Below are 16635 nucleotides of genomic sequence, written 5' to 3'. Positions count from 1 at the left end.
CAAGGCTCCGTGCAAGTTCCGTACCTGTTTGTGCTGAGCCCTTTGCTTGGTCTCAGGGCTGTCGCCCTTGGAGGAAGAAGACTGCTGTCGCAACCGAGCGCCACTGCCGGGCCAGTCGGGTGATGATGTCATCATGTTGCCAGAGGAGGGCCGGGGGTAGGGTCCGCTGTTGAGCAGATTCGGCGGTGTGCGGCCGCGAGTAATGCTCTGGGGCGGAGGCTGGTCTATTCTGCGCTGTGGGCCGGCACTGTTCTGTCTGGGGACGGTGGGCTGGTGCTGCGTTTCTGTGAGGGACAGCTGTCGGCGGTTGAACTCCCCTGACCGCCTGGTGTACTCGTCCCCGCTGCTACCCCCTCCTCCGCCGTGGTTCAAGAAGGCGTGCTTCCCTCCTGCTGGCCCATCCTCGTTGTTGCTATGGGAACTGACAGAACTGTGGCACTCTGAGCCCGAGTCAGTCATTCCGCGAGGGGACACGGGCAGGCAGGCTGCCATCTGGTAGACTGGGTTTTGGAAGGACAGGGGGGCTAGTAGCTGGGCGGGCCGCCCTGGGGTGCTTTCTGTGCCCATGGTGGTGGGGGTCTGGCCTGGCCTCCTCAGGGTGGGACCTCCAGGGATGTTGCCCTGTGGAACTCTGGCTGACCAGCCTCCCCCAGAGGCTGGGCCTTCACCCAGGACGTCTGAGGAGCCGGGACCTGGGCCACCTTCCAGACTGCGGGGGTCCTGGAGGTCCACCATGGACAGACTCTTGCTGCCATTGGACATGCCCAGGTCAGGTTCATTGGTCTCAGAGTAGCTTGAACTGCGTGCTGGGGAGGGCTGGATCCCTGAGCTCCTTGTCACAAAGAATAGGTCCTTATTTTCTGGGGTAGGGGAGGGTAACCTGGTGAAGTCAACTAATCTGAAAGAGATAAACCAAAAACATAAAATAAATCTGGTGTGCATTTGAAAACCTCATTGAAACAAAAAATCTTTTTGAAGGATGTTCTTGCCAAAATAGGTGGCAGTAACAGTGTCACGGAATCAGAACTGAACAAAGAAATCAAATGAATAAAACAATCGAAAAGTGGAATTTCAGAGCCACTTAAAGTAAGACTGTGCCAAGTTTGATTAACAACAGGCACTGCTAATTACTAAACTACTGTTGTGCTAAACCAGCTGAAATGTTTTCGTAACAGTAACAGCCGAATCAGGCTGTAGCTGCAAAACCTCTATGTCTTATTACTTTTTCTTCAGTCAAAAGATACCTTGTCACAAAACCATGTTTACATTTGGTAATCTAAACCTGCCAAACACTGTGACACTGTAGTAAATGACTCTGATTTGGGAACGCGTGGCCTCTGCTCTCATTTGCTCTGTCCCTCGTCCCCTCACCTTCCCTTTCTTCTTTCCCTTCAGCCGGCAGATGGAGGCTTTATTGCCAGAAGACGATTACCTTGACAGACGTGATTTATCTTCCAATAATCTCTATCATTCACATCACGCTCATCTCCTCCCTCTTTCTGTGTCCTTCTCCCTCTGTTCCATTACCCTTCCCTCCTAACTCCTTTCTCCTCTTCATTCTGCTCAATTTCTTCCCTTCCTCCATCTTGGCATTGTCTCCCTTTCTTTCTCCTACTTTTCTTGTCACTTGTTGTGGGAAGAGAAGCAATTAGGTGAGAAGTGTGAGCTCATTTAAATGCTGTTTCAGGCTCGCAGCTTGCTGATGAGGATACACCACACACACATACACATGCACATCAATATATGAGCAAACAGTTATTGTGATAAATTGAAGAGGGAAGGATCTGATACCAGATCATATAGGAACTTCACTTAATTAGTTCTATTGATCCTGGGCCCTTGATTCGCATAATGATACAAGCTTGTCTGACTCTCTTCCTGTTTCTTCCTGGTCTCTCATCTTCTTCTTGTGTACCCTATGATCTCATCTGCCTGCCTGTGTTCTGGTGTTGTGTTTACTATTGTTTATGAGGCACAGTTTGTTTCACTATTAATCATGTATCTTCCCTCTCGTCAGCCCCCGTGCCTTCATGTTAATCTTTCTAAGTGCTATCCGAGTGTGCATTCAGCCACAGGCGAGTGAACAAGGCTTCATCTGGCTGATGCAAACGAGCTGGAATGAAAATCTGACTGCGTCATGTTAACAAACACCAACTTGGATGAACAACAGGTGTATCGTATCAGTGTTGGCTTTACAATTAGGTCCTGTGCCACTAAAAATGTTGAAAACTGTTTCTCACAAACCGATCTGCTCTGTAGTTACTCTCTCCTCATTCATTTCCAGACCTGTGATCAAATATGACAAGAACTGGCTGCTGGTATTGGTGGTAAAGGCAAAGGCAGGGTGCAAGAAGGCATAAGTATTAGGGCAGCAACTAACGATTGTTTTCATTATCTAGTAATATGTTGATTATTTTCTTGATGAATGGATTATTTGTTTGGTCTATAAAATGTCTTTCTTAGTTTTCCAGAGCTCAAGGTGGCTTCTCTAAATGTCTTGTTATATTCGTTGAGCGATTATCCATCAAGATATTGATTTACAATGATTAAAGACAGAGTAACAGTGGAAGATCCTCATATTGAAGTGGCTGGAACCAGAAAGTTTTTGTCATGAATTTTTCTGCTTGAAAACGATCGATTTTCAAAATAGTCGCCATTTAATTTTCTGTTAAATGACTAACTGATTAATCGCAGAATTGACAGATATGTGCAGATTGTGGAGGCCAAAGTGTCCTCTCTGTTTTCAAGAGAAACTGGGATTCAACGGCAACCTTCTACAAACTGGTGAGCTGTTATAGGTTCCAAGTTTATATGATTTGGAGAATTGCCACTGATTTTTGTGTTTGTTTGGGGTTTAAGGACTGTTTAAGGACTCATACTTTGGACACAGAGTCATAAATATTCATTATACTTCAAAGACGTAAATGAGGCCTCTTAAAAATGCAGAAGAGGAGGAGAACTACTACAGTTTAAATATATTAATAATCTTATATTTATGGTTTGTGCAACTATAACCACAAAGGCTGATATCCATGCCAGCAGCTGCAGCACCAAAATACATTAGTTCCACAAAAAAATAAACTTAAATTGATGATACACACAAATAAACTACATATTAACTAAGAGTTCTGACCCCCTCCATTTCTCACACTGCATCTTTTATTATTATTATTATTTTCTGAGTCTACATTCATGATTCAACATACAAAACAGTGTCATCTGCATAAATGAATAATCTTGGTATGTGTGTACTAGATGAGATCTTAAATATGTCTTACCCTGAAAGGTCATTGTCTATGACCATCTTTTGCAGGCCAGTGGAGATGCTGCAGCTTGCCTCAGCGGGAGGTGAGCCCATTTGCTCTGAGGACTGTCCAGGTGTCATCTGGATGCTGGACGGGTTAGACAAAGCTGTGTTTACCTCCCGCAGGATCCTGGGAAGAGGACCCAGCTTGGAAGCTGCACTCTGTGAGGAAAAAGACACAATTAAGTTTTAATCCAAATTAAATATTATTCTGGACCACTTCAGGGCATTAATTAGATTTAAGTTACGTGCTGTTTTGTTATTTGCATATTTTTGTAGACCAAGTTATTTTCCCTATGCCATGCAATCAACTCTCTTATTCAGAAAACATACTAAATAATGAAATAGGCTGGCCAGTCTGATGGACTGGAGTATGAGCCAGGCTCACTGTGATTTCTAAATTATTGAAAGACAAGGTTTCAGAGAGCTGGATGTAAGGTGGAAAAAAACATGAATCTGCCCTTTATCTAATTATTACCAGCTTCCCATCTGCTGCCAGAGCTAATGTAAATGCCCTTGTAAATCCATTAATATGCCTCACCCAGCCTCTGAGGCTTCACAGTGTTCTCTCCTTGTGCGCCGTTTATGTAATGCAATAATAAATTATTGATTGATGTACGATAAACATCCTAATGTAGGTTAAGCGTGACTCATCCTGAAGCTTGTGATAATGCATTGAAGGCCTTTGGCCCCCCGGTAACCAGTTGCACGCTATCCTTTATGAATCTATAGAATATCTATAGAATTTTGATAGAAACTGAAGAAAAGAATTTTTCAGTATAACAAGAAAAAATATGCAATATCTGACTTTGAATTGTTTTCTACACAGTGTGGAACACTGTCCTGCAAGGCAAGGAGGTGGCCTTGCTGTGCAATGACATTTTAGTTTACCATCAGTTACCACCATTCTTCTGCAAGTCTCAGAATAATGTCAGAATCCTCATAAAACACTAAATGCGCTTTAAATTCTAGTAAGATTTTATTGCATATTGTTGCCTGCAGGATGTTTTCTGTGTAAAAGCTTGTAGAGAGACAGAAAAATGGATCTGAGAGAGTAAAGTAGGGTGACATTTACATGCATTTGCTTGGCAGACACTTTTGGCCAAATAATAGCTAATTCAGTACGACATCTGTAGTACCTGGTCCATCTGGGACACCACCTCAGAGAGGAGGGAGTGAAGGGTGGAGAGTTCCCTGCCGAGGTCGATGTACCCCTCAAAGCCTGCCGTGTTGGAGATTGTCTCTGGGTTTGAGATTTCTAGCAGGAAGCGCTGCATATTGGTCCACTCATGCTCCAGGAACTGGTTCATGAAGGACATGTACTCTTCCTTGTTACCAAATCTGATGACAAACAGGGAGAGGTAAGGAAATTAGGATCAAAGTCAAAAGCTGGGTAAGTGAAAGTGGGCTCTCGATCAAAACAAACAACTGAAAAAAAAAAAAAAAAAACACACTCACTTGGTGAAATTTGCCAGGTTTTGGGTGACTTTAGCGATGAGTGTGAGTGTACGTGCTGTGCGGTCATCTGGATACTCCTGCATCAGATTGAAAAGTGAGGGGGACATGATGGCTGGACAGAGAAACCGCAGGAACAAGGACGCGCTGATCAAACGCTCACTGATGTCAGGTCGACCCCGGTTGCTGCACTCCTGTCGCCATGACGCAAACACCTCTTTCAGTTCTCGCGGAAAGACACTGTTGAGAGTACGAGACAAGTTGTTTTTTAAGAGAGGACCATGAGTGATCTTGAATGGAACTGATCGTGTGTGAAACAGAGGGAAAAGACATAAAAATGTGTCTTTAGTTGTAAATTTCAACTTGTGTCCTCTGTTCCTTTCTGTCAGTTCAGTCTTTGTCATGTTTCTACTTTTCCTTCATATATATTCAGAAACCATAATTTGGGGTCAGATGATTTGGTCACTCTGGAGCTCTGGGCTTGACTGAAAGATTACCAACTTTTCCTCCTACTTCTAAACTTGAGAATAAAAGTTACAGTAAAAAACTTGCCATGATGAATAATAACACGTTAGCTGAAGCGATTTGTATAATTCAGAGCAGGGCAGCTTTAGCATATTATTTGCATTTGATTTTTCCTTTCACGCATTTATCAGGGGGTGCAAACAACACAAATAAATCTGGTCCTGATTTGATTGCAATCACTTTCCATACGTCTTTGTTGACTGCTCTGGCCAATGTGATGCTGAATCCTCATTATTCAGATTTGCGTTGCAACTCCAGTTTCCTCGTCTCCATTTCAGCGCAACTCTATCCCTGTAGATCTCCATTAATGCATATTCAAATATTACAAATATATTAGATTATTGCTCATTTTATTTCACATGTTAATTATTACTGGAGATATTCACACAAATAAAAGGAACCTTTTGAAAGTCCTAGTCTCTGAACGGCCATTCCTGGTGAGTGGACATGTGGTTGACCATGGGATCCCTTGGTCACATGTTCTTAAAGGTTCCTCCTACACTTCAGAGTAAATTGCTTGATAAATGTGTCTCATTCTTGACTTGAAGTTTTACTCCTTGGTTGGCTCTTTAGAACGTTCTTAGTTTCTACAGTTGCTTTAAAAACTCACTTATCCAAGTTCTGAACAAACGACGTCTTTCATAACTGACAATTGCTGCTAACTGTTATGGAACCTAGTTAAAAGCCCCTTCATTCACACTGTGATTAAGTTCTTTGGAATGGAAGTCTGTTTCCAGGAGACAGTGCATGAAATAAGAGGTTTTGGGGCTGTTCTTCATTCTTGTTTGTATTGTACCACATGTAATGAAGCAGAATGAACATTAATTATGGTGAATTCTGGATACTGTCAAAAGGTACACTTTGTGCCTTAAGACACTCCTGGCCTTGAAGAGTACAGTACGTGTTATGAACTCATACTTGTGTGTGCAGCTATATGCGGAAAATAATAATAAAAGAAAGAATCTCAAAGCTGCTCTACCACTCACCAGTATGAGTTGATGATTTTGCAGAAGGCCAACTCGCAGCACATCTTCAGGTTACTCTGGTGCTCTGGCAGGTCACCTGACGAGCACTTGGACGGATCCACCTCACAGTTCTCATCTGACTCGTACAGAGCCTTGATGAACTCACCTGCAAAAACACAAACAGAGAGAAAAAGGAAAGAAATGAAGGAACACATGGGGTTTTTGTAGATGTGTTTCCTTGTGTAACTGTGACACAAACAAATCAGGGATGACAGAACTATTCACTGCTGAGCTGAGCTAGGACGGGGGAAGAACATGATGCCAAAGCGTCTGAGAACAGTTTTATATTGTCCTTGTAACCTGAATCATGAACTAAAAATAAAAGAAAAAAAGAAAGAAAGAGATCACTTTTCAAGACAGATCATTTTCTAGTTTGACCTGTGACAGCAAACACACAGACTGACAGACCTACAAGACTCCTTTAAGCCAAGCAAGGACACACTCACAAAAATAACACTGTCCTTTTTGTTACCTCCATTTGTGTAAAAGACATGCCATTACTGCTACAATCTCAATGAGTCAACAGCCCGTAAAGGGAGCCTGTGAATGCCCTTGTGTTGCCCCAGTCGCAGTTTCAGTGATTTCAACAGTTTAGCCAGACGTCAAAAAAACACTCTACCAAAAACATCACAAGTGATGCATAATTTACAAGCCCTCAACATTTCTCTGCATCAACCCCGAGAGAGACATGCAAGGAAACAGGCAGCATCTGTAGTAGCAAAGAGAGCCAAAAAAAAAAAACACTGATGCAAAGAACGACATAAACGCACACGTCGAGCATTAACATAGGTGGCACACAGAGAAAGGTGTGATGAGTGCCAGGAAGGATGTGTGCCGTTTGCAGATTAAGCTCCCACTGTGTGCATTCCTGAATTGGGGAGGGAGAAAAGTACACGGTGCATACAGAGTGCTTATTGTCAGGACTGCAGACGGACAAACACACTTGATCTGACCTTGGACTAACACTGTGGAAGTGGGAGTAGAGGGTCAAACAATAACCTCATAATAATCTTCTACAAGGCTGATCCTGCGAGTGGTTTAGAATTCCAACAACGCCTGTCAAAGCCAGACGAAAACATATTTTCTTTCACAGTGTGAATTGTGTTGCCCATGGTAAGCCTCCAAAACAACAGCAGAGTTCCCTTAGTTGTCTCGCCGTCAAAATGTTTTTCGGGATGACAGGACTGCTGAATTTCATCTCTCATGCCACTGGTGTTTGCTCAACTGCACTTTAGCCACTGCATTTAATTTACTGACGCTGCAGTTAACTAAACATTTTCCACAGGCAAGTTGATCAATATGTTTGGAAAGTGAAGGTGAGGACAAGAAAGGTGATTAGAAAGATTATAAAGCGAAACAAGAAGGAAGCTCCACATGCAGCAGAAGAAATGGACAAACAGAAATGTGTGAAAAAGCAGCAGCAGATTCCAAACTCTGCCTTCACTTCCTATCACATCACTGCTCCGCTCACCCAGGGCGTCCTGCAGGTACTTCTGTCCCACCAGTTTGAGGTATTCCTCTATGGCCTTTGTTGCTAGTGTGTTCTCTCTGAAGATAAGGTGCTCGTTCTCTCCGCAGCGATCCACCTCTGACATCATCAAGTCTGTGAGGAAGTCCTACAGGACAAAACAGAAAGACACAAGCAAGGCAAGCACAGGGTAAATAACTGCAAGTCCTGCAATCATACGTGTTTATTCACACTTCAGTTGGCATTTGAAGTGAGAGTTTAGTCATTTGAAAATAAACCACATGAAAAGATGTAGAATAGGAATTCATTTTAATGACGATGGAAGATACAGATGTAAAAAATAAATGCGTTATAATGAAAAAGAAGATTGGGTTTCATCAAAGTCTCATCTGACTCATCCCCATGTCCTCATTATTGTAGTGTTCACCTGTCCACCAGTGGCCCTCAGTCGTCTCCTGCTGGCACACCTGCTCCCCATCTCTAATCTACCACAGTACCACTATTCACCTGTTCACCAAATCGCCTGGAGTTGCCATAACATCTGCAAGTCTTTCTTCTGTCTTGCCTGCCTGCTTTAGTTGTGATGAGCTCTTTAGTTTGGTGGTTTCGGGTAACTATTAGCCTGTTTATTCAACAGCAACAGCAACATAAAAGACATAATCTCTCTTTTCTTTCCACATCTTACAACAATTTCAATAACTAAACCATTGTCTTTGTTAAGTTAAAATGATACATGGAATAAAATGATCCCACAATCCATTGCGCTGTCACAGTGCGACAGGTGTTCCTATTTTTATGACCAGTGAACGCGAACAAAGCTCACTTCTGTCATTACCGTAAACGGAGAGAAACACATTGCTCTATCTATATCATCATTTGAATGTGACATATCCCAGAGCTGAAACTCACTATGCGGAGAGAAACAACATGTTTACTACTGAAGAGACAAAAAATAATGACAGGACTCATATTTCCACGTAATAGCGACAAACACTTTCTTCACTTTCATTCAAATGCTCAAAGAGTGATGTTGACACCTATTCTGCTATGCAGTGAGTGAATAAAGAAAGAAAAATGCTAGTCTCCGTTTCCCACTCCCCCACAAAAACAAAGGCGGCTGACAAAAAGTGGATGTACATTAGCTAGCAAAGTTTCTACCACAGTTATGTTGACTTTAAAACATCACAAGTCAAATTTAAAATGTGTTTTATCTTTCTTTTTAATTGGCAATGTGGATTATTCAGACCAAATACTCTTTTTTTATTTGTCTTAGTGTTGTTTCTCCATAAGGACTATGTAGTATTCATCAGGTGAGGAAAAATACCAGGAGGAGACAGGCATTAAAGCTCCCAAAATTCAAAGTCAGTAATGTAGAGATGGAAATGGAGCCATCTGGGGATGAATCGTCCCTTGTTTAGATCCCTTCAACAAATTTCTGGGTGTACTCTCGTGTAACTCCCCTGGCAGCTTGTTAAACTAGGGGAACCAGCGTAGCAGCGAGGGAGAAGAGAAGCAAGTGACAGATGCACAGAGAGAAATAGAGGAGAGGAAGAAGAGATAGAGTGGTGGTCTTTAAAGAACAGAGGAGGAGGTGGAAAGAAAGCAACAGAGTCTCTCAGATGGGTTCTATAGCTGCTGCAGAAGCCTGTTATCCGGCTAATCAAAGATGCACCACAGGGAGCCAATCACCCACTGATGTGCAGCGAAAAAGGAGCCTTTTTGCACGCATTTGCACTTTCCACACATGCACCAGCCCCACACACACACACACACACAGAAACCTAAGGAGAAGAAAAATGTAAGTTTCAGAAATGTGCCAGTCACAGCGCTATGGGGCAAGTGGCAAAGAGACAACCTCACTAGAAATTTTGCCTACAGTTTGCCAGAAGCCAAAATTGAGCTTTTTGACCATCTGAATAAAATGTCATGTCACACTGCACATCGTCATAATCATAGCACCCCCACCGTGAAGCATACTGTGGGGATGCTTCTCTGCAGCGGGGCCCTGATGACTTTGGAAGGGTAGAGGGTGAAATGAATGCAGAAATATATGGAGAAATAAACGAAAAAAAAAAAAGTCATGTAGTCTGCAAGAAACCTGCGACTTCGATGAGAAGATTCGAGGAAGGCAATGACCCAAGCATAAAGCCAGAGCTACGCTGGCTTAATAACAAGGTTTGTCCTGGAGTGGCTCCACCACACCACATTAACAGTAAAGGAATATTCCTAACAATGCATTTGTCATCTCCAAGTCATACTTCATCAAGAGCTCACTGGACAGTGAGAAGTTCATGGTTATTATAAATAAGGCATGCAGCAGAGAACAGCACACACGCCACATAGAAATCTGACCTTTTGTGGAGTATGGACATCCATCCATTAGACCAGGGGTCGTGTTTTTTTATTTATTTTTTACTGGAAGAAAATGTCATCCCAATTATGATCTTTCCTCTAGCCTCTACCCCTCTGTAGCTCCCGCCCTCCCTCCACTCCTCTGTCCTCTCTGCTCTGCAATCCTTATGTGGCTGCTGAGGCGAAGCAAATCCAGGCCTGATTAGAGAGGACGGTCGGATGAAATGGAGGAGGAGAAACGCAGAATGGGAGAAGGAAACTGAGACAGAGACATCAAAAGAGACAGAATAATAACAGAATAGTTTCTGCTGGTAGCCTAAAAAAATAGATCCAACCACCTCTGACAATGTCCTCCAGTGACATGCTACACTTGAGTAGCCAATTGTTGAGCCAACTTATATACAGTCCATGTGTGTGAAGAGGTGCATTTATGCAAGTCCAAGCCTGGAACTTAATTATAGCACATGGATTTAAGGAAGTTGGACTGAACATAACAACGGATTTGCACACTGTGTTTCATTTCTTCCTCTCAGTACAAATTGCATAGACTGGGTCCAACATATTTCAGTACTTTGCAATTTTTTACTTTCCAGGTGGCATCTGGTTCCCTGGTTATGTCGTTACAGGTAATGCAGTTGCAAGAATTTTGACAACTTTTGCATTTGCACAGACACATCAACATCCTTCATCTGTGAGTTGGCTGCAATGTAAAAGCTTTGATGCAGAAAATCCAAACTAAGAAGATGAGAATTTGTTTATCCTCTAAACAAGACTTCAGCCACACGTGTGGCTCTGAGAGGCTGTATATAGCAATAGCATTTTTTTTTAATACCTGTTTTACACCTGTTTTATCAATTATATTGTATGTTTTATGTGTATTCTGTACGGCGACCTTGTGAGCTTTGAAAGGCGCCCTAAAAATAAAATGTATTATCATTATTATTATTATTATTATTATTATTATTATAGTAAAGCAATGGTATTATAGAAATAAATTATATTATATAAATTAGTTTGTTGCCAATAAACCAAATCAAATAGACTAAACTGAACCAGTTAACACAAAACAAAGTACAGCTGAGGTATGGAGCGAAGTATGGAGCGAACTAAAATTGTGTGGGGTAGAGGAAAAACTGGGACGATTACCAAAGTCATTAGGATTTCTCCTAATGAATGTCTGGGCAAAATTTTCTGTCTAGACCAAAGTGGTCTTTCAAGTCTGCTCAAGTGGTATTTATACCATAGTAGAATCTATGAAAACCACTGTCTGCCTGGAAGGTACGAAATCAATTTAAAAATCATTCGAATATGCTTTGGAAAAGGGTCAGCAGAAATGCTAAGTATATATGTGATTTGTTGTTCTAGGTGAAACCAGCAATATTAAAAAAGTCTGAGCAATCATGTCCTAAAAAGATGCCGGAGCTCCTTCTTTTCCTTCCCGTCATCCCTCAGCTTTTTCTCTGACGCCCTCAATCCTGCAGCCCCCCCCCCCTCCGTCCCTTCCCTCTGCTTCAGTGCTAATAAGGAGAAGTAGAACGCTCTCTGTATCGCTGCCACATCTCATCAGCCGAACCATGCCTCAAAAAAACCCAACACTCCCAACGCACAGTGCACAGAGAAAGGAGGATGATGTGAAGACAGAGCCGGAGCGGAGGGTAGACGGTGCAGCCCGCCTGATCAGATCTAATAAATAGCAGGGAACAGAGTCCTGTTGAAAAAGATGAGAAGCTCCCTATAGATGGGGTTACTTGCCAGTAAAAACTCATAAAGTCTTGTTCACTGCACTGCTATACACACAACAGTCCAATCACCACTAGGCACAGCTGTGTGTGTGTGCGCAGTGCTTACATCTCCATTCAACAATATTCCGCTGCACAGTGTGCGCCCACAGGTTTGAAGTTGATATATAAATACGCGGGCCCATACAGAAGTGTGAAGAGACGGCATAATCTGCAAGATCATGATCAGGACTCTCTCAAACCTGAACCCAGAACTGGAGAGGGATGTTTTGAATGACTTCCTTTCTAATTGCTGTGCCTTGCAAAGCTAGGACATTGAGTCTGGGAAAGAAAACGGAAAAAAAGGAGATGAAAAAAGGTCATGTTTATGCTTAGTACCTGTTTTTTTGTGTGTGTGTGTTTCTATGGTAATATAAAGGAGGGAAATAGAACCGTGAGCGCAATAAAATGTCTAAAAGGGACACTGCTGGAGCAGGAAAAAGCAAGTGAAGGACATAAAAACGGAACATTTTCTTCTACATTCAGCCACTTTAAAACTGTCTGTACCTAGAAAGTATATGAATGTGGGTTCAAATATCACTGGTAGATCACTTTACCCAGCTGTGTCCTGGGGTTCAGAGTGTACATGGGAATCAATACACTGTTATATTGAATGAAAAAAAATGCTGAAGCTGATATAAGGGCTGAATTATGACAATCTTGTGTGATGTAAAACCAAATTTTGAAAATATTCATCCCAGCACTTACTTTTGTTTCAGGGTGTCCTGCAGTTGAACTAGTATTTTCATGCAAGAAAATGCTTTTTGTTTATGTGTGTGTGTGTATTATATTCCAATGATGTCCAACAGAGCATGAATAACGATTTTCATTTTGGTGAATGCTTCTACTTTGTTCTTAGATTGTTTTTATCTTCTGAATGCCTGAAAACACCATTATTGGAGACGTCATGGACTGTGGAACAAATGGGAAAGCAAATAAAATGGAAATTACTTGCGTTGATATGCAAGTAAATGTGTGTGTATACGACAAAGCAACAAATACACATTACACAAATACACAGCAAAGTTTGGACTAAATAATTGGAGTATTGTAACAGGTTGGAAAAAGAATTGAACGTGAGGGGGAAATAGAAACCCTATCACATTAACAATTTGACTGATCGATGAGCCTGGTTTTCCAGCCTGGAGGAAGGGCTGAGGAAAGACCCAGGGGGCAAAAACAGGAACCACTCCAGCCACTCCATCCTTCGCTCTCCTCGTCTTTCCATCTCTCTCTGCCTCCCCATGTCCCCCTCCCTGGAGACCGGTGGCTAGTATTACAGCACTACGGCCTGCAGCTCTTCCTGTGAGGGTCACATTGGGTTGACAAAGAGCACTGGAGGCCGAATGGAAATGGGAGCGGCTCCTCCCGTAGGCACGGAGGCTTATCGTTCAACACAAAAAACAGGAAAGGCTGCAGCTCCGCTGATTTAGCTGCTAGCGCACATGATCATAATGAAGATAGGTTTGACTGGAGGGGGTCTTGCAGCAAGTGTCATCATCATTCAAACATCATGTCTGCTGATTTGGCTGTGCATGTGTGTCCGTCTTGTATTTTTATTAATTGTCAAATTAAGGGCAGTGCAGCGAGCCCTGTAATGCATATTTGATAATTAATTAATTAATTAAATAGATGAATTAACCAAATAGGAAACTTTGCCCATTTTAATATAAAATTGAGTCTTAAAATCTTTGGTAAAAAAAACCCTGCTTGTTGATTAAGATGAATCCACTTGTTCTATCCCTATTTCATTGTTTCCAAGCCTCCCTAGACAAGTGTGAACACTGTGAAAGAAGGCAGAATACAGTAAAATAAAAGTGAAATTATCTCACCTAAACTGATAATTAGTGCAAAATATAAAGTGCAGCTGAAGCTGATATGAATGTCATTAGTTTTGGTTAGAAAATTAAGCATTAGGCACATTTACATTTTGACCTCATGATGGCGCTAGATGTGACATTATGGCATCATCACAGTGAGTACAGCTCATTCTAATCGGGTACATGACTAACTGTATCGAATTACATGGCAAATTAATTCGAGAGTTGTTGAGACATTTTACTGAAAAACAAAAATGTTAACCTCACGGTGGCACTAGAGGGAAAGTCTGCGGATCACCAAAGTCAGCACAATCCATCCTCTGGGGGGCATGAAAGCTGGACATGGCGCATGTCATAGATAGAGGTGGATCGCATCCCGAAGGTTTTCAGAGGTGATCACCACCAGGCAACAAGAAACTCGAACAATCCCACTAACCCGTTACAAAGCTGTGATAGAAAAGCTCGCCAAGGTGAACTGTATTTGTATGCCTCGCTGCGCACATATATGTTTTGAAACTAAGTGCAAACTAAATTCATGAAAATGAAGTGATGAAAAGGGACTGATAGTGAGAGGAGAGGCAGGAGAGTCTATGCAATCTAGTTCCAACAGAGATGTCAAGAGGGTTCTAGATCGATGTGTTGAGCATCATTGTGGAGCTGAATGCTACTCTTTGCAGACCGCTGCTGTTTGGCTCCAGAGCCAGAAACTGTGCTGCTGCAAGCTGAAACTAGATTTCTCTAAATGCACGTTCTGCCTTCTCCCCTTATTTTCTCTCCTCTCCTCTCCTCTTTGTTGGTGCCTTAACCTTTGTCTTCACCTCTCTCTGTTTGGATGTTTTCACCTCCTCTCCATCACTCTGCTTTGTCAGGGGATAAAAAAAACAAGCTGGAATTATTAAACAGTCTCAGGATATGATGCACGGTCTATGAAGTGCAAATTCTAAGGGAGAGACTATGAGGAGAGCGGGTGTATTGATGTGCTTGGCATTCATTTCCTGTTGTTATTAGAGTCTATACAGTAGATCTAAAACCTCATGACGATCTACTGTTCTCAATGTTCGGTCCATCTCTCACTCTAACACACTTCACACACCACACGCACACACACACACACACACACACTGGTTGTCTCATCCAAAATTCATCTTGGCTCATCATAAAAGAGCCAAAGCTACGTAGTAAAATCATAAAGATAACAGCTACTAGACATAGCGGTGCCATTAATGGAAGAAAAAAAGAGAAATGGCAGAATATATTGGAGAATCAACTACCTAAAGACATTTACAGGTTACTGCTAATCACCAATAATACTAATAATACAACTCCCTTGTTAATGGGGAGAGGGTATTAACAAGCAGCTAGCATGTTATGACCACTCACTCAAAAGAGGAATACAGAACTACAGAAGCCCTTCATGTGATGTTAGTAAATCACTTATCATGCACATATACGACAAACTGTGCCTGTGTGCCACAGCTGTGGTGATCAGCATCACTGCCCACTGATGACAGCGCTGAATGCATTAATAAGATGCTTGTGCTTAATGTAACTGGAGCTGTGCTGCGGGCCGACAACGATTTACCACAGAGAATGTCGAGAGGAGAGACTCACATATTTCGCCCTCTTAAGCAGGGCTGTTAGTTTACCTTGAGGAGCAGTAACATAAAAACGCAGTGGCATAATAACCAGAACACCACCCTCCTCTGGCCAGTTATCATGAGGATAAATCCTACTTATTGTCACTTCCAACAGTCAGTGAGGCTGAGAGGAGCAGCAGCAAAATTAGAACATAATCTTCCAGAGGGCCGGGGCGTCAAGAAGACTGGATCAATAACGCAGAGGATTCATGCCAGGAGTGGATGTTTTCAAATGAAACAAAGGTGAACTTCTCCAGGCAATTCCAACACAGCAGAGGGCTTGTTATTTCTACTGTGGAGTGTCTGGTAGTGCTGTTTGGGTGTATGAACAAAACAAAATGTCCCACGGGGAAGGAGACGGACTGGTGTCGTGACCTTGCAGCACAGGAAATCAGCAGAAATGTTTTGACTGGGATTCTCATTTTGATTTCCGCTGGATTTATGGCTTCAAAATCAAATAAAACCGGGTGATATGTTGTTAAAAGCAGAAGTAATGTGTTTACCTAATGTGTACCTCTCTGACCAAGCATTCTGCAACTTGAAGCCACATATATCTCAATACAACTGCAGGACTACTTGCTCATGCATAAAATTGAATAAATTACATGCAAACACCTGCTAATGTCTTATAATTATACGCTGCTGTGTGTGTGTGTGTGTTAAGTTAAGAATCTGTGCAGCGCGGCAGGGCGTGGCCATTGTGCTCACCAATGCGTCCAAACATCAATACAGCATCAGTAGTGACATCTCTCCAGAGAGCTTTGGCCTCGAGATGCAATGAAGCATGAAAGGAAGATGAAGGAAGACAAAGACGGAAAGTAGGGGGAGAACGAGAGAGAAGGGGCGAGTGTGCAGCAGAGCACGATATTTGGGGTGTAATTATTCGGTGGTGGGTGATAAAACGACACAGGAAGAAACACAAGTCTAGCAGTGTTGCATAGTAATAGCTGTTACAACCTGCGCTATGCATCTCTTAATAGCCAGGTACAATTAGAAGCTGCCCACCTGTGCACAGCTCATAAAACACAACTCAAATCAGCAGAACTTTTTAAGTTATCGCTGCATCTCCCAAAAGAAACGTTCACCTCCCATTCACCTCTGCTGGATGTAAGAGAGGGTGCCGCATGCTTCTCTGTCTTCTGTCTCATAATAGAAAGATATCCACTGTGGTGCAGACAGAATTAGACACCGAGTCATGGATTTTGACTAAATAGTTGGAAGACTACACAACAACACTAAGGAGGGTGGTAAATAACCAAAGGCTCTACTAA

General features: G+C 42.4%; 1 protein-coding gene across 7 annotated transcripts in view; it reads right to left on the bottom strand.

Annotated features, from left to right (window-relative positions):
- The window catches only part of LOC139218538 (disabled homolog 2-interacting protein-like), a 124008-nt gene that overhangs the window by 13243 nt on the left and 94130 nt on the right, over positions 1–16635 (bottom strand). For all 7 annotated transcript variants that reach the window (XM_070850139.1, XM_070850137.1, XM_070850135.1 and 4 more), the window contains 6 exons: positions 7781–7925; positions 6271–6415; positions 4763–4999; positions 4444–4645; positions 3279–3466; positions 25–898 (listed from right to left, as the gene is read on the bottom strand). In XM_070850139.1, the coding sequence (XP_070706240.1) occupies positions 25–898; positions 3279–3466; positions 4444–4645; positions 4763–4999; positions 6271–6415; positions 7781–7925 (1791 nt within the window). The remainder of the gene's footprint in view (positions 1–24; positions 899–3278; positions 3467–4443; positions 4646–4762; positions 5000–6270; positions 6416–7780; positions 7926–16635) is intronic.

The sequence above is a fragment of the Pempheris klunzingeri genome, chromosome 19, assembly GCF_042242105.1.
Source record: "Pempheris klunzingeri isolate RE-2024b chromosome 19, fPemKlu1.hap1, whole genome shotgun sequence".
Lineage (NCBI taxonomy): Eukaryota > Metazoa > Chordata > Actinopteri > Acropomatiformes > Pempheridae > Pempheris > Pempheris klunzingeri.
This window is presented reverse-complemented; position numbering and strand designations above follow the sequence as displayed.